Raw genomic sequence first — 27487 nt, forward strand, 5'->3', positions numbered from 1 at the left:
TGTCTCAGGATTCGAACAAGGAACGGGCTGGCAATTTCCACCTCTACATAACGCTAGTTCGCGTATATCTTCGGGTTAACCTATATCCGTTGATTTAAAAAACGGGGTAGCAAGTACATAGGGATATCAAGCTGACGGACGGTGGTTTCGATCTTCAGTATTTTTTTTGAAACATTGCAATTTCAGACCACCGTCCGTCGACTTGACATCCCTATCATATATAATAAATACCATGTTTCCAAAAACAACGGATATAGGTTACCCCGCGGTATATATATGTCCCAACTTATATTTTCTAGAGGACATGAATAGAATGATTCCAGATTTATTTAGATATCTTGAAATTGCACTTTGTAACAAATGCGTTATAGTAGCGCCGTCTTGCATATAGTCATGAAATTGCACGTTGATTTCACCTCTTACTCCAACAATTGTCGTATGGTCAATTCAACCTATTCATGATTCATTTTTGGACTCTCCAGTAAGTACTTGAAATTTCCTACTACATCATGTATTGTAAAAAGATGCCATGCGCATTCTGAAGTCAAACTGTGGATTGTAAGTATACTCCACGCAGTCAGCGGACATGAAGGACGCCCAGCGACTTGCGGAGGTAGTGCAGAAGCACCGTGTGCTGCTGGTAGCGGAGCTGGAGCTGACCAAGGTGCTTCAGGAGCTGAAGGGACACGAGCTGCTGACCAAACGGGCTCTCAAAAACATAGAGGTCAGGAAATTAGCATATAAAGCTAGTTCACCTTTATCTGTTTGGTAACTTATATCCGCTGCTTTTTAAAACTTTACTTTTTAGGGTATTTCGAGATATTGCAATATTTTCAGTACATTGGAGTGTAAAACTACCACCAGTCGACTTGATGTGCCTAAATGTCTTGTTTTGCAAAACAACGGATATAGGTTACCCCGCCGATAAAGGTAAACTAGCTTTATGGTGAAAAAGCTATAACTTTCTTTGGTAGACTTGTCATTGTAGATGTAGGAAGATGCCACATTCTTATACATGTTTTTGTATCCCTGTAGTTGCTCTCCTGCTTTTTAAAAAGTTATCACATTCACATAAATATACTTGACTTGTTAAAGCATAAATGTGCAATTGAGGTACGGTATTCATTCAATATCATACAGAAGTCGACAATTCGTTGAATCCACTCTTTTTGTTTTCTTATTGAATGAAGTCTTTTCATTATTATGTCTTTTCATACATTGCTGTACCATATAAGCCAAATTCCTACATATTTCGGAATGGGTTCCACTTATCTAAATCATAATGTTCGCAGCAACACAAGTAGGAGGGGTCTTCGTTTTGTTACAGACCAACAATAAATGAGGAACTGAAATGTTGCTTTGTAATCAATATCCTGATTGGCTAATCATTACGTATAACGACCAATCACAGAGCGAAACATTAAGTGGTTCGTGAAGTAAGGTGGCCTTGATCCGAACCACTTATACTAAAACATAGCCACATGATATTTGAGTAAGCTAATATTTACGAACTAGGTTAAACTTACACTGTGCGAAAGGGTGTCATTTCCGGACGTTTCTATGTTTGTATACATCCGGATCGGGACCGTTTCTGGATATATCCGGACAATATCCGGACGAAATCTGACATGACTCCCCTGCGTTTTCGGAAAATTTCAGGAGTCCGGAACGGGACCATTTAATTCCTGCCTCATATCCGGAATTCCAGTAATGGAACGTTTTCGGACTCTTTGGAGACAAACCACGTTCCGAACATTTCGTATATATCCGGATAATTTCAGAAGTCCGGAACGGGACCAAATAATTACGTCTCATATCCGGATTTCCCGTAATGGAACGTGTTCGGACTCTTTGGATACAAATCACGTTCCGAATATTTCGTATTAATCCGGATAATTTCAGGAGTCAAGAATGGGACCATATAATCATGTCGCATATCCGGATTTCAAGTAATGGAACGTTCTAGGACTCTTTGGAGACAAAACACGTTCCGAATATTTCATATTTTCTGAGCGCGTTCGGGGCTATTACGCCCCGGAAAGGTTGCATAAACTTAAGATATACTGAAACATCATAGGAACAATACAACACATTATTTCAGAATATCCAGTAACTTTACGATCATGCTAAATACCTAATATTTAACGTTTCCTGTCCGTTTTAACCCCGAAAATGCTAACTCGGTAAGGCTACATTTTGTGAAAGCTTTTCAAAGACTTTCCTGTATAAATCAGATGACACAAGTATCACAACAAATACATTATGTGGAGGAACAGATCATGTTAACGTCAAGGGGCAACTCAATATGCATTTGTCTCTTAGTCTTACCAAGGAAGTTTTAGCTCACTACAACCTCATTGGTCTTCACAAAAAGTGAAGCTCGAATGAAGCCAAAGTTAAACAGTTCACTGTCAGATCCAATAATATCAAGCCCAAGTCAATAACATCATAACAAAACTGATCAGTTTAAATGTACAATATCAAATGTACAGTATCCGACACAAGTCTAACGTTATAAACCATACAATCAATATTCGTAGGATAAAAATGTCATTACGAAATCAGTACGACAGTCCATTTTCAAGTCCTCTATAAGTCCGTATCGTGTTGACTGTGGAATCATCGTCCGGGCGCCCTCTTCTGCGTCTTTGTGGTAGTGGACGACCATTGGCGACGGAAGATGCTCTGGCAAGACCCCGCAATATCGACGGCACGTCTCGAGGACAGTCCGCTCCATTGCATAGTCCAGGCACCGTCCGTCTTCAGAGTAGAAACAGGATACAACGGCACCAGGCACAGACTGTCGTAAGTGTTACCAGGAGGTAGGCCTCGGTCGTCGGCATGGCAGGACAGGCGATTGGGAAACAGAGGCTCAGCGGCTGGAATGGAAAAAAAAACGGCTAGTAACTGCCCCGAACCCATGAACGGTACATGTAAAATTATTCAAACAACACGGCCATAAAAATCACAGCAGGACAAGACGGGGACAAAGGCAGGAATCTGGGGTCGGCTATCATCACAGGGCGCGGGCCACACAGATGGCACAGATAAGGACCCCCAGAGAACGAATGGAATTTTATATGCACACAATCACATTGGTCCTAGTGAGGAGATTACAGTTTCTCCTTGGTTCTATTAAAGATTTAGCCAGCCAAAACAACAGGACAGGAAAGTTTAGAAGCAGCCGTTACGGCACATACAGCACAAAATAATATGAGAATTTAACTAACTATGGAACGGGCAGTTTGTAAACAAGCCGGGGATGACACGCGGGGGTTCCAGCTGAAAGAGAAGTGATCTATCATACAACAATCTTTACAAAGAGATCACACTACTAATTATTAAATACACAAAACACTAGGAAGGGATAACAGACATTGCTGACAGACATATACGGAACTAAGAACGGTAACTGCTATGTATATACAATCTATGTACTAGAGAGCTACACTACTCACTTCTTGGTCCGGTAGCGGCTAGCGGCAGCGACAACTGAGATTCAAATCTAGTTTCAAACCTAACTGCTGTCACCAGCTGGTCTACTATTGGTCTAGTCAAGTCATGTGACTTCCTAATATAGTCTTGTTACCTAAGGACTCCTCCAGATGGTTCCAAGCAAGTTAGTGTCATCCATCATGCCTGTTTCACGGAAACACATGGCATTGTGCATTATTTTTGTGAATAAATGCATCATGTACTTACCAGTTTCAAAGTTGTACACAGCAGCAAACGCTGTGGCACGGTGTAGGCTGTTATCTGCAACGACTGCCCCATTAGGCGCACCGTTGACATGCCAACGTACTGGTCTGCTCGGCACTTTGCACAGCTTGCATAACCGCTTTACGAGTAAAGTTGCCTCGTGATATTGTCCGGATATGGGCCATTCCCACACAGCAACGCTGGTATTCAATATCATGAGTGACTTTTTGTCATGATATTGTCCGGATATGGACCTATCCCAAACTGCACCGCTGGTGTGGAGTGTTTTGACTGAACTTTTTCAAGATATTGTCCGGATATGGACCTATCCCAAACTGCACCGCTGGGGTGGAGTGTTTTGACTGAACTTTGTTCAAGATATTGTCCGGATATGGACCTATCCCAAACTGCACCGCTGGGGTGGAGTGTTTTGACTGAACTTTATTCATGATATTGTCCGGATATGGACCTATCCCAAACTGCACCGCTGGGGTGGAGTGTTTTGACTGAACTTTGTTCAAGATATTGTCCGGATATGCAAAGAAACAATAATACTTGACTCATAATTGTTACCATCGCAAAGATTGCTTTTTGTGTCATTTGATTGTAAATGTCGATGTCAGTATATTTGCACATGTATATGGAAGCTTAAGCTTCAATTACCAGAAAATTAAAGAGTAAACATACATTGACATCGGGCATACACGTTGTAGACGTGTATTTGACAAGATAGGAAACCTTTTTAAGGATACCCAACAAAACAATCTCAGATTCATGTATGACAAGAAAAGTAATTTGTTAACCATTAAGTTGTCCGAAAACTGATCTCTGGAATGTTTCTGTTTTGGACATCTGTCGTAAATGGAACGGAATATGAATTCGGAAGGAGCGAAAATTTCGGCAAAAAATGCAGTCTTATTTGTTCAGATGCGCAATAAAACAATCACCGATTCACAATTCACGTATAGAATACCTTTATTGGTAACGGTCAGAATATGCTAACTTCGAATCTGTCCTAAAACTAATCCATGGAATATCTGTCGCGGATATGTCTCGTAAATGGAAAGAAAAGAAAATAGTATGAATTCGAAAACATGAAACGTCCCTGACACGTATTCGGAAGAACGGGAAATTCTATCCGTCCGGGCATGTGCTGAAACATTTCATGATATTCTGAGACATAATGAATTGAAAATGTCATCTGACAATGGCCCAGAAATAATGCACATCATGCTTCGTGCAAACTCCTAATTTGTCCGGGTATTCCTTATCGAAATATATGGACCTTGGATATGTAAAGAATGTAAAACATATCACGTATTCGGAGGCAAGAAACGTCAATGGCGCGTATCTTGAAAAGCAGGAAAGTCTCATTTGTCCGGATACATAACAAGACAATTCCTGACTCATGATATTTCCAGATATGGGAAATATTGAACATCGTGCCCGGACACAGTCCGAATATTTAGCATGTCCAAAAATATGTCAACTCCGACTTTGTCCGGAAATCACACCCTTTCGCACAGTGTTAAGAGTAGCAACTGAGTGGGTAGAAGGACTTTTTTAGTACTGACCTTAAGAGACTTAAGGGCCGCACAAGTACTTTTCAGTTGGTGAAAGTTTAGATGGTGACAAAAAAGGTCCTAGCCTATAACACAGACGTCAAAGTTATGCATATTATTGCATCTGTAGGGTAAACGAAGTCTTAGCCTAAGCTTAGCAGGCAATTTGGCACATGATCATTACAGTTATTTTACGACAGTAAATCCGGTTTGTGGTAATGACAAAGAATCATGGTCGAAGTGCAGGTCGGCACGCGGTCAGGGGTGAGAGCACTTCAACTGAAGCTCCTAACGTTATTTACGTTACCGACACAATAACATCCGAGCCTAGGGGGTTACCAGCTAAACATATTATGTTAGAGATCCCTCCGCACTACAAAACGCCTTTGTTCGTATCACTCCGCGTTCCGCTCCGGTAAGTACCAGTTTAGCTGGTAAGTGTTTGTCCGTTTTTCGTTTATTTTAGTAAAAATTCACGTTTTTAGCAGTAGAATATTTGTTTTGTGATTAAGCTTGTGTGTTAGAGAAAGTTTTATGATCTTTCAAAGGTGTTTTCGAGTGAAATATGGCTAAAATTCATAAGCAGGTTTTCATACGTTAAGGAGGCTTAACCGTGTCGTTGTCAGCATGAAGTCTCGTGCAATGACTTGCACTTGATTCTTTTGACCAAGGACGTTACTTGTTTTGACGACCGAAAAAAATCAAACTTTTCCTTCAAAATAATGTGCCTTGTTTGAACATCTCACCACTTAAAGTACATACTTGCTTAAAAAACCAGACGATGTAGGTAGAAATTTGACAGAATATCTTATTCAATCCATTGTAAACTAAGGTACATATTGTTATACTACGAATACAGTTAAAGGTGTTTGCCCCAGAACCCAGGCCCTGCTTTTGAGACCCCTGACAAGTAATATTGTGCCTTTTTGCTTTGAGAAGGGTACTTTACACGACTTTCCCTACTCCACCCAGGTGTAAAAATGGGTACCTGATTTCGGTTGGGGATTTAAAAGGCGGTGAAAGAAGAGGCTTCGACTTCCAATATTGAGCCAAAAACACATTAGATAACAACCCACTGGTACTACGGCCTTAAAAAGGCTTTTGGACTGCCGTTATCTACCTAACTTATATTTTACGCAGATGAAACTGGACAAACAAAATGATCTTTACGAAGAAAAAAACATTGGCATTTTGAAGTGGGCCCTTTATTTTGCCAGTTGAATCAGCCCGTCCAATGATTGATATCCGTGAGTTTTCTTAACTCCCCGCCAAGTTGAACTGTGCCAAGATTAGAAACACTTCAAGACTTCTTAAGTCATCAAACGGAACCTTGTGATCGAGTCGTTAATGGGTGGTGGCATTTTAGCCGTGTAGTGTTGTTATACTCAGACCCAGCGCGACATACGGAAGGGTATTCACACAAACTGTTCGCACTCTTGCAAGGTAAGATATCAAAATTTCATCAATTTGTATCCATTTTTTTATAACAAACGGAACTTTAAAGTCGGGATACCGAGCACGGAGAGAGAGAGAGAGAGAGAGAGAGAGAGAGAGAGAGAGAGAGAGAGAGAGAGAGAGAGAGAGAGAGAGAGAGAGAGAGAGAGAGAGAGAGAGAGAGAGAGAGAGAGAGAGAGAGAGAGAGAGAGAGAGAGAGAGAGAGGGGTATAGTCTAGCATTCTATCAAGGGAACCTGGCGACGGAAACAAGTTAAAACAAAGTGGGACGCCATTTCAATTCCCCGTTCATTTGTACCCCTGCTTCGAACAGCAAACGGAACATTCACGTACGTATACCAAACAAGTACCTGAGAAAAGAGGAGCGCAGCCTACTGTATAAATAATCAAGACTTGTGACGAAAAGGAAACAGTAAGCTTCGAATTCTCACACGAAGTAATAATTTCATTTCCTTCCCTTCATTTGTATCCGTTCTTCGTACAACAAACGTAACATTCACGTCTATGTATACACAACAAACAGAGCGGCGTACAAAAAGGGCGTCCATACGTTCCGTTGAAGGATTTGATGGATGTCCATGTAGCTCAAATGGTAGCGACTTCACAGTAGGGCTATTGATTCTATAGGATCTAGGTTTGGTTTCTTCTTGCTTCTTGTAATGGGTAGCAATCGTGGCAAGTGGAAACAAGTGACTATTCTAGCAATACATTGAACTGCTGAGAGCAACGATTTAAACATTTGGGGTTTGACTTCTTTTCTGGAAGCACTGGATGACGAAGTGTCTCACTTTTTTAGTGGGTTATGTGACGTTAACAGGGTTATAGTTTTGTTATCGTTAGTAAACGTTTGGACATTTTTGTTGGTTTTGCAGGCCTCTTTGACTAGCTCTTTTCTTTCCTGGTCGTTAGAGAGGCAGTTAGAAATAAAATGTAACGTTATGTCGTTTTCCACCGGTTTTTTAACACAATGGTTACAGTTTTTTTCGACAACAGGTAGCTTTTTTGTGCCGCCCTTTTTTAATTTCAAGGGGGTGGGCGCTAATTCTAAGTTTACACATTGCCAATCTTACCTAAAACTTATCTAGTAACGTTAGATAATTCAGTTACAGTTGGTTTGTCAAATAACCCACACTGTTGATAAATGGTCATCGATAAAGTTATTAAGTAAACCAAGAAGCCGTGGAAAGATTCATACAATGGCGACAGTATCAGAGAACAATGGACGGGAGTGGGCATTGTTGTTCAAGCAGGTGTGACCGTTTGTGACTGAATGTCCAGTGAAAGTAGACAGGTAATGGCTGCATGTTTCACAGTAGGTGGCCAGGTAGTAGTGACACAGGTGTGTTTTATAGTGACACAGGTGTGTTTGGTACTTTTGGGGTATCATTTTTCACGCTTAACTGGTTGCGAATTTGATGGGTTTTTCCATATAAACTCCCGGTGTGAAAAAGACCGATCCTGACTGTCCATCACAATTAGCAGTTCAACCAATGAGAGTAAAGCAATGAGTAAAGCAATAAGCAGTATGGCCAATGAGAGAGCAGCTGCATGTTTGCATTTTTTAAAATCTTATATCTCTACGTGGTTATGGGTTAACTGGTCTATGTCATTGCGTGTGCCGACCATCTTATCCCAGGAGAGACTTGAATTTCAACCTCGCCTTGGATTCTTCTGGATTCCTTAACACAATACAGGCTTTTCATTTGACGTCATCTGCGCCATGTTTGATTACAGTGTTCGTCCGTAAAATACATGAAGATGCCATTGCTTAATACGCAAACATTAGGAGTGCCTATCATTTGCACGAACCCAATGAGATTCGTACGAACATTATGTGTTACGCACGAATCACTATACGAAAACGCACGAACCTTATGAAAATCACACGAAATCACTATGCGAAAACGTGCGAAATCTATGTGAATCATGCGAATCACTATGTGACACACATGCACGAACCTTATGTGAAACTGGCCAACCGCCGCCGGGTCCCATGACATCAAGTCATTCGCATAAGGTTCCTGCAAATCGCATAAGTTTCGTGTGTGTCACATAGTGATTCTTGCGATTTATATAAGGTTCGTACGTTTTCACATAGAGAGTCGTGTGATTTTCATAAGGTTTGTGCGTTTTCGCATAGTGATTCGTACTTATCACATAATGTTCGTACGAATCTCATAGGATTCGTGCAAATGCTTAGGCACCCCTGACTATCGTCTCCAGAGGATTCAAGTTATGATTATTATGACGTCAATGAAACGTATAGGGTATGGGTGAATAATGACCGTTATATTTTTTTAAAATCCCAACAGGGCGCCGCCTCCCGCCAGCGTCAGAATGAGGCGTTTCTCCAGGCCTTGTTGGAGGCGGGACCGAACGCCTTCCACACGTTCTGTGACGCCCTGGTACGGACCAATCAGAGTCGACTGGAGGGCGTGCTGAGGGCGGAGTCTCCGGCGGGGTCGTCTGGCAGCCTGACCAACGGGGTGGACTCACACGGTAAGGGACACACACCATATGTAAATTCATACGTCGTATGCAAATTTACACTTACGGTGGCCCAAAAGTACAAGTTTCGACAATCATTTCCTGAGCAGCTCTCAGGAAAATTTCGCAATGTACGGAGAGGCAGCATGATTTTACGACATTTTTTTTCAGCGCGCAAAATGGCCTTAGTTCTTGACAGAAGTTGTCCTTGCTGGCCACCGTAGATATCTAAATGTCACATAACATGACAAGAACAAACATATTTGACCCATATTTTGCATATAATAGCCTCCATGATACAGTTACCAATGAGTCTTTCTACCTACCCAACCTTTCATCAGACAGAGACTGGCTTGGGTATCAGAACTTTTTATTGGACAACAAGTAATGGCTCTCAAATGCTTGTTTCTGGCAATAGCGGCAAGAAGTTTAGCACTCGAGATATAAAATCTGAGGATGATTTCTGATGGGTATCGAAACGTAAGCATATTCCTTGTTCTTCAAATTAAAGATTACTTCAATTTCCTATAAATTCAAAAATACGGTGGCCCACAAGTACAACTTTTCTTTTAATGTTCCACCAAACTGATAAATGTTTTTGACTGGCGTTTTCCAGGAGGTTCAGAAGACGAGAAAGTTCGCACGACCGACTCCCTAGAAGACACAGAGTACAGCTCGGCTAGAAGGGTAAGTCAAAGAACCGCGTTTTTCTGGGTAAACATCAAATGAAATTGTTATAATATAATGAATATGTGTAGTATTAGACTGTTATCTATACATTGTCACCATTGCCATGTATTGTCACCGATGCAATTGTTGCCCAATATACATAATTGTCATCAAAGCTAGTGCTGATCAAAGAAAATCACGTTAAAATAGACAAAATCAAGCTACTAACCAGAATTTCAATCTTAACAAAGTCTTCTCGCCAGGAATTCCTAATTCACTTTAGAACAATTCAAAAACAGGGTGTCAACTAGCTCAAACTCCGAGAAAAATTTGCTCTATAAAAACACATTTGATCCCATTTTTCTTCTGTATCCATCCGCAGAACCCAACGCCAAATCAACTGGTGAACGGAGAAATAGTGGTGTAGGTTTGCGCCCCCTAGCGACTTGTTTTTACATTGCTTAAGCTTCTCGCTGACAGGTAGCTTGTTTGTTATTTTGACAGGCGTAAATTTAGAAGGAAGGCGTACGTAAATTTAGGAGGTACCGACTACTGGTTCGAAGTTCACGTAAACAGGACAAACAGAGATTTCAAGAGGCACTCCAAGTGTCGCGCGCGCCAATGTCGCTAGGGCGCGCATAGCAACAGACGAGCACTTGTGACCGCTCCCTTGTTTGGCCTGTCCCACACTGAGAATACAAATAATAGGGGAGAAACTTTAACCACCTAAACGGCAAATGTCTTATTTCACAATCTTGTGATTTTTTGGAGCCAAGGCCACAATTTTCACAAACGTTTGACAATGGATTGATATGTTGTTAACCAGCATTTTGAAGAATTCTTTTGTAAAATAATAATGCCGATACTATGTCGAGTTTACAATGTATGTGTACCTCCCCTTTGATTTATCGATTAAAAAAGAGGATAAAATACGACCCAACGCCACACGATTCAAAAGCAGTGTCTACAGCATTCGGAGGTACGTTGAATAAGTTCTTATTGATGATATAATCGCACTAAGCGCTAATATATCTTTGTGTAAAACTAAGAATAGGTCCTTGACGATCTTGGTATGATCACATTAGAAGTTAGTGTTGTATTTACTGAGCGGTTCTAAATGAACTTGTCCTTTTCTACGACAAAGAAAGCACGGGGAGATATGGGTGCCCTAAAACTGTGAATGCAGAAATGTTCGCGGTCTTCGCGGTGATTAATTCTTTCTTTCAATTCTGCCTTCTGACGGCGCCTATCCCCTTGCCTAAGCACTACATTTTTTACTGTAATGTAAAAAGTCTGTGATTGTGAAATCGCACGAATACCTAAAAAGCAAACCTAAACACAGACCCGTTCTTTGAACATTGAATACATGCTAGTATTTACCAAGGATACGTATCCAGTGGGTAGATACGGTTAGAACAGTGACAGTTTTAGTTAGATATGCAGATGTAGATGCCATACTTTGTACCCCGTACAATTGTTGTGCAATAAAGCTATCAATTGATCACACCAGCACTGGCAAAAGCGACTGCTCTGTCTGTAGTATCATTGCCCAGTTGCTAGTAGGTGGTTGCCGACTGACTACCGGGGTTTGCATTTCTGTAAAGTATTTGACTTTAGCGCCATCGCGAACCTAAAACCACCACACTCCCCAATCTCCCCACCGCTAAATCAAATGCATCTACAGTAACTACATCTTTATTTCGTGTATGTTTGTACAAGTTGCAAGTTTTTTTTCTTCTGATGAGGCATGCATGTCTATTTTGCATTTTTCTTAATTGTTGGTGCTGGTTGAGGTTGAAATCAGAAAACCTTAAGTAGTCTCGAAAGCAAGCTTCGTCGCTGAAATTTTTTATGGCTTTTCATGTTCTATCTTTAGATTCTATACATGTGCCAATCAGCTTTAGGTGGGGTCACACATGCGTATATATTCAAGTCCGTTTGAGGTGTGTATGACGCTCTTAGTCTCTACCAGGCTCCACAGGTCGCGGGAAAAATCGTACAAATTGGACAAATATAGATACATAACATGCCAGATGAGTTAGCTGACCGAGATGTATGGTTAGCGACCCAGCTAACTCGTCTGACATGTTACCTGTTTACGTTTGTCCAATTTCTATTAATTTTTCCAACGACCTGTAGGGCCTGGTGGAGGTAAATACTCCCATGCGCGCCTCATACGGACTTAAATATATACGCAGGTGTGACCTCATCTTTAAGGGTGGGTTCACACGTGCGTATCCATTCAAGTCCGTATGAGGTCCGTATGGAATTCGTAGCCTTTACCAGGCTCCAGAGGTTGCTGGAAAAAATAATAGAAATCGGACAAATATAGTCTAGTCGCAAACCATACTCCTCGGCCAGCTAACTCCTGGTATTTTATGTGTCAAGATTTGTCCAATTTCGATTATTTCGTCCAGCGACCTGTAGAGCCTGGTAGAGGCTAAGACTTCCATACGGACCTCATATGGACTTGAATATAGTGAAACAATATAGAGAATTGCTAAACTTTCATTCCAACACAAAGATAATGTAGGGACTTACCCCTAAATAGTGAAACAACCTTTATTGCACATTCATGCCCTATCGGGCTAAGTACAGGCGTATAGATACAAAAGGTTTCTTAGTAATGTTAAAAATGTAGGTTAAGATGTGTTTTTATAATGTCGTTTGATCAAAACTCATAAGAAAACGGAATTTTTCAACACTAGACAAAGATTCAAAGCGAGGGAACTTTCCTATAATATAGCTAAAAAGAATACTTCTATTGTTACTATATAAACTACAATCAAATAAATAGTGAGATTCATCTTCGTCCTTGTTCAGGTTACAGAACTGACAGATCATTTGCTCCAAAGGTGTGCGGTTGTGCCTGATTCAACACGGAGTTTATACACACGTGTGAACCAACATCGTGCGGTTGAGTCACAGACAATGGTCACCGCACATACCTGGTGTTACGTCTGGTTGTTGTGTACAGAGCTCTTATACCCGCATTACGTGGACCACACCTACTTGATTCGTGTTCGTGTGGCTGGGCCGAGAAAAAACATGCTGTGTTTAGGATTACGGCTATGAAAAAATAGAGTGGGTACATAAAGATTATATTTTCTTGATCTAGGCAAAAAAGCTGTTTTACAATTATCTAACACTAAAACGCCCCAGGACACCGGTATCTTCAGCGTCGCACTTTAATCATACGCTGTATGTGCACAATTCTCTCAGATTTCAATAGAAATGAGCTTTTCAGATTGAACATTTTTCTAAGGTCTGTGAGCTATCCAGAAACCAAACATCTTTTTTTTTTCATAGGCCTTAAAACTATAGTATTAGTAAACTGTTAAGCGTACGAATGGAATTACATAAAAAATCCAATAAGATGATTGCAAACTATACTTAGGTACCATGTTACGTAAGCGCTAGTTCACCTTTATCCGCAGGGTTACCTATATCCGTTTTTTTGTCCAAAGAGGGTATTTAGGATCAGGGATATCGAGTCAACGGACGGCGGTTTCAAACTGCAGTATTTTGTCATATTGCAACTTGAACAACTGTCCGCCGACCTGTTATTCCTGGTTACCATTATATGATAGTTTGCAAAAGCAACGGAAATAGGTTACCCGCGGATAAAGCTGAACTCGCGTTACCCATAATATTCAACGCAAATTGAGATGGGTTGGGGGAGCCTTTACCTAAATGACATCGCTAAGGCATAACCTTTAAGCTAGATCCTATTTTGGGAAAGCAACTAATAAAATATTCATAATTGTGGTGGCATTTTGATAGAATCTGCCGTCACCATTAGAATTTGCTGTTAATTCATATCATAACGTTTCACGGTTGACAGAAGAAATACAGCGGATTCTGTTTGATACGTCTGGATTTGTCATACACCTTATCAATTGTTGGATTAAATATGTATGATGTATTGTGTACCTCGATTTCTAACCTTCATGTAATCGACATACTGTATAACCAAGGACGTTTTATCAAACCTCCTTTGTATAACATACAATAGATAGTAATACGTTCGTGGTCTCACCCAGATGTAAGACGCCCAGCTTTGAATTTTGGGTCATAGATTTATAGTGTGAGGTCTTTTATAAAAAAAACAAGTATGAAAAAAGTTTGGTCATTACTTTCCAGTCAAAGTCTTTTGAAAATCAGTAGGTATGTGGCAAAAAACAAACAAGGGTGAGCTATGTCCGTGTCTAGCACCAGACTTAAAAAGGCCAGGTTTTTGCTAGGGTCGGGTAACAAGAAACTCATTGTATTTTCTAAGCCTTGGTGAAAGATTATTTCTAATTCCGCCATGCTCAAGATTTCTTTGACAACGGCTCAAACTTTTCATCCTGGTAGCTTTTACAGTGACGAGGTTTTGTAAAGACACACGTAACATTAGACGAGTTCTTTATTCGTGGTATAATGTCTGCTTACGCATTCATGTTATGTACGATACAAATTGACAACATACTTAAACGTTGTCAAATTTAAAATGCCACAACGCTTATGAATAATTTATTACGTGTCTTCATGCCAAAGGTAGTATTGGTGTGTTGGTATGGCTTAAAGATTGTCACTGTGTCATGCATTAATAAACTCTGACAAAAGATGCTTATATTCCTGATAAGTTCTAATAACGGAAAAGTACCAATTCCTGAAAAGTCCAGTCAAGTATTCTGGAAGACCTATTTCCACTAGAGAACTATCCCTGAGAGACTGTTGTGTGACTGAAATTGGATTTGTGTGATCCTTGATTTTGTTATAGGAATATGAAGCACGAAGTAAACGTTTGATTTAAAGATACGCTATGTGAGATTTCGGTCCCAAAATTGAAAACATTCTCGAGAACAGAATATTCATGTGTATGTTCCACGTGTGTATTCAACATCTTTGTAGCATACTATCATCATTTCTTATTACTGATCTTTATGAACTGTGTGAAAAAAGCTTCACAGGTCTGCTAAGTGAAGAACACCATCTGAAAGTAGATTCTCCTGTTTGTAAGCGACAACATACTGGCCAGTATCTTTAGCAATATGCGCGCAACACTAGTACTTTTCATTTCAGAGTAGGATATGATTATAACCTTCAATTTGTCTATTTTGTAAGATATCGACAAGCTGAGGCTGTTTTCCTTTTAAAACTGCAAGAAATATTACATAGTGGGCCTTGAAAAGACAACAAAACCGCAGAAAACGTTAAAAACTTTCGTCCAGTGAAATACACTGAGCGATAATGTAAAATCTAGTGGAGGGTTGTCATTGAAACCTGTCAGTAGATGACCCATTTCTTGAGCGCGGTAAAAACTGGACTGACCTGTGGCCTTAAGACAAGGATTACGACCCCTTTCTTTCCCTTTGTGTCCGGTAAAACCCTTAGTGTTATCCAAGAACACAGCACAATAGAAACATGACGACCCCTACTGTCCAGTATGTGCATTTCTATATCAAACACCCTTCGTGACATTCCTGTGGCATGTAGTCGGCTAGCTAGTGCTTCTCGTTGCTACATGTAAGAGTTATCTACATATATTTCTTTGTTATCTACTGTGAACTATCTATCTATATCTATCTATCTCTCTCTATATATATATGTATAATGTGTTTTCTATAATTGTGTAAAATTATGACTGTATTTGTCCAGGCCAAGCCTGGGTGTACGCGCGGTTCTTATCGTTCTTGTTTTTGTTTTCCATGCACCTGTCCGTATTTTCTTTTCACTGGGGTGGGAGGGGGGTGTTTGTTATGTTTGCTTCTTAGAATGTTGTTGTAATGTTGTGAATCGGCAATAGTAAATGGTAAAAGGATTGTTTAGGCTGTGAAATTATGTGCAATCATGCCATTCAGATAGCGAACACTATCGTTGCTATTCGGAAGCGCGCACTGTCTGTCCAAAAAGTATTCTCAGTCAAATGGCATAGTTTGTGTCATAGCTATAATGTGATTTTTTGGCAGTTTACAATACAATGTGTTTTATGATGCGTGTTGTTCAGTGAGTTGGTAGTGTATTAAAGACATATGCAATCGAAATTATTCACATAATTTATACGAAAGAAGACAATACTCTTTTCAGAGGAAGATCAGGTTCAGTCTCGCGCTGTCTAGATCTCGCGAGAGAACGAGTCTGTCCCTGGTCTAATTTACAATAGCTGACAACCAACGTTTCTACTCCTGAAAGGGGAATCATTTCAACAATTGATTTTAAGACGTTTTTTGTTCCTTCCCTGCAGCGCTCGTCGACTGCTAGTGACTCCAGCGGCAGGTACCAGTCCATTCAAATCCCGCGAGATCTCAGCGACTTGACCGGAAGTACGTCATCGTCGCTCCAGATCACCCCGATCGATGAGGTGTACCTGGAGCAGGCTGAGGACGGCTCAACAACTCCCTCTAGCGGACGCAGGTAAGCAGACAGTTTTTGCATACTGTAAACGCATTTAAGTTCGCGGGGATTTAATTTCGCGGCAGCGGGAAAATGAAGTGTTCGCAGTGGTTCGGAATTCACGGTAGCACCATCCCGCGAATTTATTTACAGCACTGTACTGTAGTCGCAAACTGTTATCAATTTATGAATATTCACGGTGGTTTTAAGTTCGCTGTTCAGCCACGGCGAATGTTTTTGCATTTATAGTATAGGCTGTTTAATAGTTTGAACTGCTTATACGCAGTGTGAAGTATTGTGAAATGCCACTGGGACACAAAGAAACGCATCTGGACATTGTATTAAGCATGATATAAAAATTTAAAGAACTGTTCACAAATTCGATGGTGCCAAAACATTGGCACGAATTCTATGATGTCCGTGTGGATCTTATTAAAAACGCATGAAGAACTATGTAAAATCTTTTAATCTTATGGGATGCGCACGAATCATTATTTGAAAAGCAGCAATTTGTGCCTATTGTATAAGATTCTACTCTCCAAGCAGAGGTCGAGTCGCGGAGATATACTAGTAGTCGAAAAAAATACAGAGCCGCTCCTCCTCCGACCACTAAGTATATCTCCGCGACTCGACCTCTGCTTGGAGAGTATAAGATTCGTCTGTTTTTGCATAATGATTTGTGCGTTTTCCATAAAATTCGGACGGATTTCGTAAAATTGTTCCTAATGACTAGGCACCCCTGAAGTTAGAGCGCTTGACCTTTGACCTCACGCATGCGCAATTCAAACCGCGAACCTACTTATTACCTCTCTACTCAAGGTGTCCGACGTAACGATGTCTGGCGGCGGTGACCGCGACGTCGCAGAAAACGCGTCGTACGACACATTTCTCTTATTCAATTTCTTAAACGCCTTGCTGAATATACCGAGAGTGTACCTCAATCTTGATCTTCTGTGACAGCTTTGAAGACTTCTTTTGTGTAAAAATCATTCAAAAGTTTGTCTTGTTTTGTTCTCACACGACTGTTGTTGTCTTACAGGTCAGTCTTCAGTGAAAATGAGGTCCTCAGGCGAGATAACCTGGAACTGCAGCGGCAGCGGGACCTGCTGAACCGGGAGATCCAGCGGTTGATGGACGAGAACCGACGGATAAAGGAGGACCGAGACGGCATCAGACGGGAAAAGGACAAGTAAGACCAATATTAATATTCCACTGCGTATTCTCAATGACTAATGGCACTGTACAAGTCTATGAAGAAAGACGGACACCGAAATGTCAATGAGAATAAAGAAATGGTTGTGTTAAAATAGTCTCTTTATTCAGTGACGTACCAACCTGATGAAACTATTCACAGATCAATAACAAAGTTCTTTAGTGTGTCTATATGATGCGCACATTGTAAACGACTTTATGTACATCACTGACAAATAAAACACCGAAACAGTGGTGACAGCTAAATGAAAAAAAATCTTCTATACATTTATCCAATACAAAAGATGGATGACGTGCCGAAGTTTCGACCCTGTCCATCGGTCTTTATTAGGAATTTGAGCCTCTCTCCTGCTCCAATCCTCGGGATGTATGACGTCAGAAGTAGGTCAAAGGTGCGCTTGAAGTCGATACTAGCCACCTTCCCGGTTCGACATAGATTGAGCGGACTTAGTGTAAAGGGTGTCAGTTGGTAGAATCCATCTGCCTTTTTATTTTTACATTTTACGGGCCCTACTAAGAAAAAAAATAATTTAGTAAAAATGGCAACATATGCCAGTTGGTGCCAGTTGACTAACTGTTCATTTTATTTTACCAGGTTTTGTTCCAAGGAGTACGACGCGGTAGAGAAGCTGAGAGAGCTGAAGGACACGTACCAACAGCTGAAGGAAACATATGACACGCTGCGCCGCAAACAGAACAACGTCGAGTTCAAGGCCAGGAAAAACGGCAAGGTTCGTCATACATATCTCCCTTAAGCTTACGCTACGATCCTGTTTGTATGGGTGCCCGAGGGATGTGTGGCCCCGGTCGGACTGAGAAGCCATAAATACTGTAAATGCAGAAATGTTCGCGGTGGATTAATGTTCGCGGTTTTCGCGGTGACCACTTCACCGCGAATTTAAAACCACCGCGAATATTTTTCTATAATGATATTAGATTGCAGTCTATGGTGTTACCGCGAACTTAAATCCACCGCGAAAAGTCCTTTTTCCCGCTACCGCGAAATTAAATCCCCGCGAACTTAAAAACATTTACAGTAAGTCCCGGTGGATTGTTAGAACTCTCGGTGTTCTCTCGGATAGATCGAGGCGTCGATTGGTCGGCGGAGTCCCAGGTTGATTTTAACTGCGAGCTAAAAATATACAACAACCCGGCCGTGCCCCGAAATACCCCAGTAGAAACAAGGCGTCCCACGGGACCGCATATGGGTCACACCCGATCAGTGGCATATTAGTTCTTTTGCACTTCGTTTCTGAATCTTGTAACTGCAGCTGCTCAAAACGACAGACTTGTAGAGCCCTCGTCTTTTGAGCATTGATGCAAAAGGGACCTGCGTTCGAGGAGGTGCCTCTAGCACGTTACATCAGCCCCATTACTTAGATCGTTACCTACTGTCTGTACTCCAAAGTGAATTGAATTGAGTATATATTACGCGCAGATGTAATAAAAAGAGGTACATAGTAAGACGGCACAAAATCTAGCACAGCAATCTGTTGGCGGGTTCAGTAACTTCCAAGGCCCACAAGTATGTTGTCCTTTATTCCAGGTTAACAACGAACTTCGGCGGAAGCTGGCGAAGCTGGAGGCCAAGTTTAAGGAGATGGTTCGTGACGCCACGGACCGAGGCGTGCAGACCGAGCACAGCGAGAAGGACGTGTTCGAGCAGATCAAACGGGCCGAGAGGAAACTACGGGACTCTTTGGTCAGTCTCTAGTCCAAAAACAATACTCTGTCGTCGGAGGCTACCCTCCGTCACAGAGTAACTAGTCTCTACCAGACCGATGACGCAGGCTAATAGGGCAAACGATTTGCCTGAGAAGTTTTGCTACCGCCCATAGGAGGAGGGGGGCTTGTCCCTGGGTGAAGGGGGTTACCTTAGCATAGACTGACTCTCATCCAGTTATTTGCAGAAATCTACGATCCGTACCTCGTAGAAAGGCTTGGTGGAGGCTATTCTTTGGTGATAGTAAGGGTACACAAAATCTAGCACAGCGATCTGTAGGCGGGTTAAGCAACTGCGAAGGCCCACAACAACAAAATGTTTTGCGTAGGCGACGGCCGTTGTCGTTGTGGGCCTTCGTAAATAATGAATTTGATAGCGTTCGATGATCCCATAGAGGGAAACAAAGGAATAAGAACAACCGGCATAGCGATGTATAACGGAGTACAGTTGTCGCTGAGAGAAAGCTGAGAGAATCTACGGAGGAATGGAGCCCATTTCTTCTCGCAAGGGGGCGCTAGTGTCCCAATCTATCTCCTTATTTCGCCTTTTTTTAAATTAGTAACCTTTTTTCTTTTGCCACAGGACCAGCAGAGCCGACTGGAGACCCAGATGAAGGAGTCGGAAGCGGACAAGGAGAAGTTCCGGCAGACCGGGAACGCCAAACACCGCGAACTGCTGAAGGCCGAGAGGAAAACCAAACGGCAGGACGACATCATCCGGGCACTTACACGGGAGAAGACGGAGATGGAGGACAGGCTCAAGAGAATGGCGGCGCAGGTAACGCTAGATCGCCTTTATCCGCGGGGTAACCTATATCCGTTATATTTGAAAACCGTACAAATGGACAATGTGTTCAAACTGCAGTATATTTTGAAATTATTACAATTTGAAACCACTGTCCGTCGACTTGATATCCCTAATAACCTTTTGTAAGTACAACGGATATAGGTTACCCCACAGGTAAAGGTGAACAAGCGTAGGCTTTCTTGAAAACATCTTCATTTCTTTATTAAAAAACTTGTGACTTTTTGTAATAATGAAATTGAAATAGAGATTTCAGACAAATACCTTTTCAAGGATTCAAAACACCATATCCGAATACTCCTCAAATTTAATAGAACAAATGTCCCCGCCCAGAGGCGTTACCAAAAAGCCTTGAGTTTTTTTAGAAATACATGAGAGTAACCAAATTTCAGATGTGTTTGAGAGTATATCTTTTTGCACAGTGGTACATGGGCAGCTCCTAGCCTTGGCGATTAATAACCAACAGGGTCGCATTTACTTATTGCACATTATGACATTATGAAAGGACATGCAAAACGCACAAGTGGATGCAAACCATTCATATCTCGCCAGGAGGCGCTGGTGTCTGATTCCTTGTCCGTTTTCCGTCACAGGTGGAGTATTACAGAAATGAGTGCAAAAAGCAGAAGGACAAATCTATCATGCGGCACGACAGCCATTCAAGAATGATCTTCACCGAGGCCAGCGGAATCAAGTAAGAACAACGTGCCCCATTCTATCACGCGAATATTTGATTGAAATATTTATATAGTGTTGCTCATAGTTTGGTCGCAAGTCCTTTATTTTATATTTCTATTTTATATTTATATTTCTATTTTGTATTTCTTTTTTATATTCAATTTGACAGAAAAGACAGACGTAGGGGTGGCGCACTCAAGTTATAAACTTATATCAACACCGAAACCATATATATATGTACAAGGACAGTTACATAACTAAACTGAGAGAAAAACAAAAATAAATTAAAAGGAAGATGTAAACAATACTGATAAAAAATGGAAATGAAATGATGTGTATAACAAAAGTTGATATGCGTGCGTGTCCGATACCCTACCCCAATAACAAAGGGTCAAAATTTACAGAGAACTAAAAAGCTTGGAAGAGATAAATCAGGATGTAAACCGTTTAGAGGTTGTAATGAAATTTTGAGTCATGGTTAGAATTTTGGAATGTAACAGGAACTCTTTTAGTAATAGACATTAGGTCGATAGATAGATGTTTCGCTTGTGTTGCTACAAGTAACGTAAATATAACATTGTCTTTGATTGTAAGCCCATGGGTTTTAACGATGACGTTTTTATGCAGATTTCACCAGGAGACTAACAGGTCCGTGCTGAAGCCTAGCAACTGGCACGCCTCTCACTCAGGCCCGCACAAATCTACGCATGCGCACGGGCAGGCGCACTCCGCTCCTGCTCATGGCCACAACGCCGCTCCCAACTCACCACCGCTTCAACCAAAGGACACTGGTTCGGAGCTCACGAAGGGAAGCTCACCCGTGGACGCCACGGATGAAAAAAGCAAGTCCCCGTCGGCCAAGAAGTCTGTACGATTCTCGGAACACAATGAAACATTCCATATAGATACGCCGCAATCTTCACCTAAAGTTACGCCCAGACAACCGGGAGAAGCAGTGAATGGTGTCACTAAACCGCCCATATCTGCTGGACAACCCAAACTGAGCCACAGTAACTCATTTTCCAAACCAGCAGCTACCAGTTCGAATCCATATGGAAGACCGGCGACGGCGACTCAAAGTGGTCACTCCTCTATAAGTCCGCCAGGGGGCGCAAGTGGACTGAACGGAATAGGTGCAGCAAAACCGGTTACTCCAACAGGGAATCCTTACGGAAAATCAGCTTCAGCAGGCTCCACTCCAAGAACGAACATGTTTAGTAAGCCGGCGTCAGCGAGTACTATACCTGGAAAGGGGGCTAGTAGACTAGCGTCGAAAACTTCAACAGCGACCTCTAGCGGTTACGGACAGAACCGCCCCTCAACGGCTGCATCGAATGGTGGAACGCCCAAACCTTCTAGTGCTAAAAACGTTTCTTCTATACAAAACAGGAAAGGCAATGGGTGATACGAAATGGACAATAATAGATCACAGCTTTTAACTACATATTTAATTGTTGAAGTTTTACCAACAATGTGCAAGAACAAGATATACTACGATGTAGTTTGAACCAAAGAAGTTGCTTTTGAGACCTAAACTTAGTATCAACGTGCAAAAGTACATAAAATCCGCCATACGTTTTTGCTACAATGTGATAGTTCTGTAGTAATTGGTGACCACATTAAATATACTTCTCTATATCATAACAGTTTCATACTCATTCTTAACCTAATCCTTGTCAATCTAGCTATGAAGACTTATGATCACCACAAAAGGCTTAAAATTCCCGACGTAATTATATATATACATATATATATATATATATATATATATATGCATACGGAAAATCTCCGCTACACACATTTTAACCCACATCATCACATGTTCACTACGATTATAATCTATCATAATCTCATGACCCTCCTAGACAATGAGTACATCGTGGAGGTGACTTTAAAATATCAAATACTTTTATCAAGCTAGTTTGTTTTCATAGACAGCTATTTAGCCATAACAACATCTCTCCGTTAATCACTGCGTCTCATATACAAGTCCATGACCAATATTTTCTACGATAAACCTAAGGCCATGTTCATTTGATTAAGTGGAGAACATCCTCTGGGAACTCCAAAACTGTTTAAAAAATTTAAGTTTGGAAAAGGTTGACGTCTTCATTATAGGTTTAAGTGGTCCGAAAGGTTGAACAAATGAATGACCACACAAACACACAGAGTACGGTAACTATAACTTCTTCAGTTTTGTTCTTGTACGTATGTGGCCTCCTTTTAAGTTGACTTTAGAATTGAATTTTAGCATTTTACATTTGGTGTTCATTTTAATTTCCAATATTTGTCTGCAATTTATTTGCGGCGTCTATTTGCACAGCTCCATTGTACGATTTACATTTTTGTTTGTCATGTGTGCGCAGATGCCATCCACATAACTGGCTCAACATGACGAAACAGCTATTAAAATTACAAAAACGACAACGTAAGGCATTCTGTATTTCCGATGTCACTATTTTGTTGTGGACCGTACGCACATCACAAGCTGTATCAGAAGCAGCATATAGACTAGTTCGCTGTTGTGCCCTTTAATACCACTGTTCACCACTTCTTTGTGAAAGACAGGTCCTTGTCAAACTCGGCAGCGTCGATAAAACCGTTACCATTCAAATCCATCGACGTGAACCAATCAGCGGGCAGGTTGGTGACGTCAGTGTCCAGCGCCTCCAGCAAGGCGATGGCCTCGTCCACGGAGAGTTTCTGGTCACCATCGGCGTCATACTCCTGAAACCCGTGAGGAGAAAGGGTCTCGCTGAACAAGGTGGTTTCATCTTGCAGGGAAGCCAGCTGACTGTCTGGTCCTTCTTCCAAAGTTCTTGATTTGAAAAAACAAAAGAAGATCACCAGCAAGCACTGTACATCACTCTTACTTGCCTGTAATCTATTATTGGCACAATCCAAGAAAATTTTCAACATCTCATTCATGGTTAGGATGTTAAAACCTGCTCTCGAACAAGATCTCTTCAGTGTCACTGACGAAAGGTAATGGATATTATCACATAACACATTTCATTTCCAAATGTTCATTCAACGAAACCAAAAGAATCACTCTGTTTAGAGAAGTCACAAAGTATTATCCCAACTTCCCCACATTGACAGACGAACAGAAAGCCACTTTTCTCTTGAAATCGAAGAACCCACAATTTTTAGAAAATGTGGGGCTTTTCGTCTCCCTCTGCTTCCAGAAAAGAAGTCAAACCCAACCTGTTTAGAAAAAGCCAACACTAGTATTAGATTAGAATATTGTTTATGACTGTCCATTGTCACTATGTATATACCATGTACTTGCAATTAGCCCTCGGGCACGAACTTTGCAAATAAACTTCATTATTATCTGAAACATCTGGCCATTTCCAAAATTTCAGTTCCTCAAGTAATTGTTATCTTGTGTATGATAATTGATTGACCGACTTCTCCCTCAAGCTATGGGTTGGTTTGTGAAGAGCTTACAACAGGCGGGGCTAAATCGCAAGGGTCTGGGCGGCCGCCATTTTGCAATAGCTCAGTTGACCTTGATACGTATACAAGGTCAAATGCTGCCATAGGACTGTAGGTTTTGAAACGGCCTCACAACGGGAAGGACCCCTACTCTTTATAATTAATATGCAATTACTGTAACAATAAAGGCCACAGCCACTACGGTAATCGCATCTGTTAATTATCATACTTTAGAATTCGACGAGATACCATCATGATAGTAAAATATTTACGGAATAATTGGAGAGAACTGAAAATGAACAAAAGACGAAAATACCTCTTCTTGCCCCTGCAGCCCCCATCACAGTTACAACAGAAGACGTTGCATTTACCGTGACCACAGCAAGGAGTGGACTGTGCAGAATACGGTACAATACTTTAGATACCAACAAATAAACATTCAATTTGATAAACTGATTTTCAGCCAGACGAAATAGAAATACAGAAGGCTACTTTATGAATTATACATAGGCTTTTTGCACATTGAACATGGCCATGGCGCTCAGCATATGCTTACTTCATTGACAGGAAAAGTGAGTGAAACTACCGTGGCCGACACGTACAATGAGCAGCACATCTGTTTACTAGCCTGTGTTTACACAATCTCTCGCTGGCTGCGGTTAACGACCCCCTCCCCTAGGGCGGCGGCAATACTATAGGGCCGGTCGCTAGGAGCGTGATTTTAGTCAGGCTAATCTGTTTACCTGCTCAACACATATATTTTGCCTGCCCAAAACACTTCCTTCACCTCCGCCACACGCGACTTATTTCTAGCTGCAAGGCACACAAGATTTTATCGACCGCGATCGAAAACGTTATGAATTCAAAACTTACCGTTAATGTTTCATCAGATGGTTGAATTACTCAGTAAGGTTCTTCAAAAACACAATCAGAATTGTTTTCAGTTCCAACGTTTTCGATGTCTATCAGACACCATTCTGGCTGCTCGGCTGAAGAACTGCCCAAGGCTATGGAGGATAGGAAAGGATGGAGGAAGAGAGTCATGGCCATCCGTGCAACCAGCACGCCCGGATGATGATGATGATCAGACAAATCATTTCTAACCCTGATGATGGTGTCTGATAGACATCGAAAACGCTGGAAGTGAGTACAGTTCTGATTGTGTCTAGTAATCTAAGTTCAAAACGTACCGTAGTTCCGTCCCCGCAGTACTTGGTACATCCTGCCTTGACGAAGTACCAGGACACGCTGCAGACCTTCTTTGTAGGGTCACAGCAGACTGCCGCTGATTGGTCCAGGGTAATGAGGAGGAGCCATAGCAGCAGTAATGGTCTGGTATCCATGGCGATCTGAAATTATGTGAGCTGTTGTTTATATATATTTTTAAACAAAACATTTCATCATGATGATGATGATGATGATGATGATGATGCGAATGTTCACCTTGTTGTAGTGCTTAGTGGAACATCACATGAAGGAGCCAATAATGACGTCATTCCGTTTACATTTTCATTAAAATTCATGGTCACAAAAGGCAATTTAGAACAAGGAAAACATCCTTCTGTAGATTCTACATAGCATTATGATGCTTCTGTTGATTCTATATAGCACCAGCATCAGCAAGCATCAGAATATGCAAGATACATTTCAATACGTATTCACTTTTCAAGAGTATCTGATATATATGGATGATGCTAAATCAAATTCAATTGTTATTTGAGATCAGGACAATGTGCAATTCTGGTACTAAATAGTAACTTCCTTAGTAGACTGTGACCAGTATGATATGGTACTTACCGATATTCTATTATCAAATTCAAGGAAACCACATACTATAGAAGACAGGGAAAATTCGTCTTCCGTTTCCTCAAAAGAAGATGTTAAACCCATGTGAGTGAGTGAGTGAGTATAACATAGGAATTATGTTATATAATCATATCTATCATTGGACACCAATGTCTTTGCGATTAGGCTTCTCGAGCATGTATTTGCAATAAAATATTTTCCCGTTCAAGTACCGACAGTTAACTACATAACCAATGTTCTCCACCCCTTTTAGAGGCCTCTTGACTTCCTATAAATGTTACAGTGCTAACTGTTGCTCTCACCATTCAACCCTCCACCTAAATCATCAGTACATGTATCTGGTATATCTATGCGGCATACAGATGCATGCGTTGAAATATCTCCGATACAAAGTATTGAGAAATAACCCCCAATACAATCAAAGATATATATTTTTGGCAGACGGATACTCCGCTGAAACTCTTATCAACTTCAGCGCTTCGAATCTCACTTTCAAGCTATCGTAGACTTCCAATAAAAATATCTAGTGTTACTTCTAATGCTACAGGAACATGCAATTACATCGTATTTTAATTCATATAGATTTATGTACAGACAGAAAACAACTGGTTACCTGTGTATGTATGTGGTCGTCACACTCACGAACGTGTGATTCGGCTAGTAATGGGACGTGTTCTGCATGCTAATAAAGAACCTAGATCCACAAATAGACCCCCAAATTGCCTTGGAGTTAATAGGGACACGTCGTAGTTTGTCGCAAGACCAGTGAATGATGTCCTTTTGTAGCGGAAGTCCGTAAGTATGGGCGAATAACAGCTTTGGAACAGTCGACCGTATTTTCTCACAGCACTTAGACAGCAAAGATTTGAATTCAGACCAGTTCAATGAAAATAAAATAAAAGTCGAATACTTGTGTCACGTACATCTATGTCTTAGCTACCTGTGTATAAAATATCACGGAAATCCGTAGTTCATTTATCCTCCTTTAAGTTAAAATATTCTAAAAAACGCCCCTGCAGTTCCAGAGCAAGCCGCTACCTAGGTCGCCCACACCTACACAACTTCTTCCTTACATCAAAAGCTATGTGCCAATAACGACAAAAAAAAAATCAAGATTGTAACACGCCCAGGGCAAAAGATACAAAAGACGGGAGTTATACTGCAGTACTAAGGTCTACCAACAGAAGGCCCCAAGTCGACCTTGACACCTACCGATACCACATACCAAATATCCGACTACACACACACATGCACGCGCACGTGCACGCACACACACACACACACACAAACACACACACACACACACATAGAAAGACTCGGCAAAACGATACTTCCATGTTTCATGGAGGTAATAAGTGTAAAACTTTAAAAAATATGTTAAGATGCAAGAAGTGTAACTATTGCAGTACCTGCAAAATGCAAACAACCCAAGTTAGCAAATTAAACCCTATCCATGCCGTGTTGTAACGGTAACAGTGAACATGAATTATCTGAGAGTCAACTCAACGCTTTCAGCTTGATGTACAAAGATCAGTTGTAACTGGTCGTTCAGCGTAATATAACCAGCTGCTGCA

The 27487-nt window shown here is 41.2% G+C and overlaps 2 protein-coding genes across 2 annotated transcripts in view; one reads left to right on the forward strand and one right to left on the reverse strand.

Annotated features, from left to right (window-relative positions):
- The window catches only part of LOC118427055 (rootletin-like), a 23706-nt gene extending 1633 nt beyond the window's left edge, over positions 1–22073 (forward strand). Inside the window, exons 2-11 of the mRNA XM_035836693.1 lie at positions 578–724; positions 9028–9214; positions 9819–9889; positions 16101–16270; positions 17289–17438; positions 18057–18192; positions 19008–19163; positions 19767–19961; positions 20582–20682; positions 21294–22073. Of these exons, the coding sequence (XP_035692586.1) occupies positions 587–724; positions 9028–9214; positions 9819–9889; positions 16101–16270; positions 17289–17438; positions 18057–18192; positions 19008–19163; positions 19767–19961; positions 20582–20682; positions 21294–22071 (2082 nt within the window). The 5' untranslated portion in view covers positions 578–586 and the 3' untranslated portion in view covers positions 22072–22073. The remainder of the gene's footprint in view (positions 1–577; positions 725–9027; positions 9215–9818; positions 9890–16100; positions 16271–17288; positions 17439–18056; positions 18193–19007; positions 19164–19766; positions 19962–20581; positions 20683–21293) is intronic.
- An 899-nt stretch (positions 22074–22972) lies between these two features.
- Positions 22973–25453, reverse strand: LOC118427869. Its single transcript, XM_035837830.1, has 3 exons — positions 25298–25453; positions 24424–24500; positions 22973–23484 (listed from the first exon to the last, which is right to left on the reverse strand). The coding sequence occupies exons 1-3, from the start codon at positions 25448–25450 to the stop codon at positions 23211–23213; spliced, it is 504 nt and encodes a 167-aa protein (XP_035693723.1). The 5' UTR covers positions 25451–25453; the 3' UTR covers positions 22973–23210.
- Between the last annotated feature and the right edge of the window lie 2034 nt (positions 25454–27487).

The sequence above is a fragment of the Branchiostoma floridae genome, chromosome 12 (genome assembly GCF_000003815.2).
Source record: "Branchiostoma floridae strain S238N-H82 chromosome 12, Bfl_VNyyK, whole genome shotgun sequence".
Classification (NCBI taxonomy): domain Eukaryota; kingdom Metazoa; phylum Chordata; class Leptocardii; order Amphioxiformes; family Branchiostomatidae; genus Branchiostoma; species Branchiostoma floridae.

Bases quoted from the DNA above. Each gene is read 5' to 3' on its own strand.
- LOC118427869 (XM_035837830.1), bottom strand. From the start codon at position 25,450: ATGGATACCAGACCATTACTGCTGCTATGGCTCCTCCTCATTACCCTG. The intron at 24,501-25,297 runs GTACGTTTTGAA...TATTCTGCACAG, and splicing joins ACTGCGGGGACGGAACTACG to TCCACTCCTTGCTGTGGTCA. The intron at 23,485-24,423 runs GTATTTTCGTCT...TTTCAAATCAAG, and splicing joins GGCTGCAGGGGCAAGAAGAG to AACTTTGGAAGAAGGACCAG.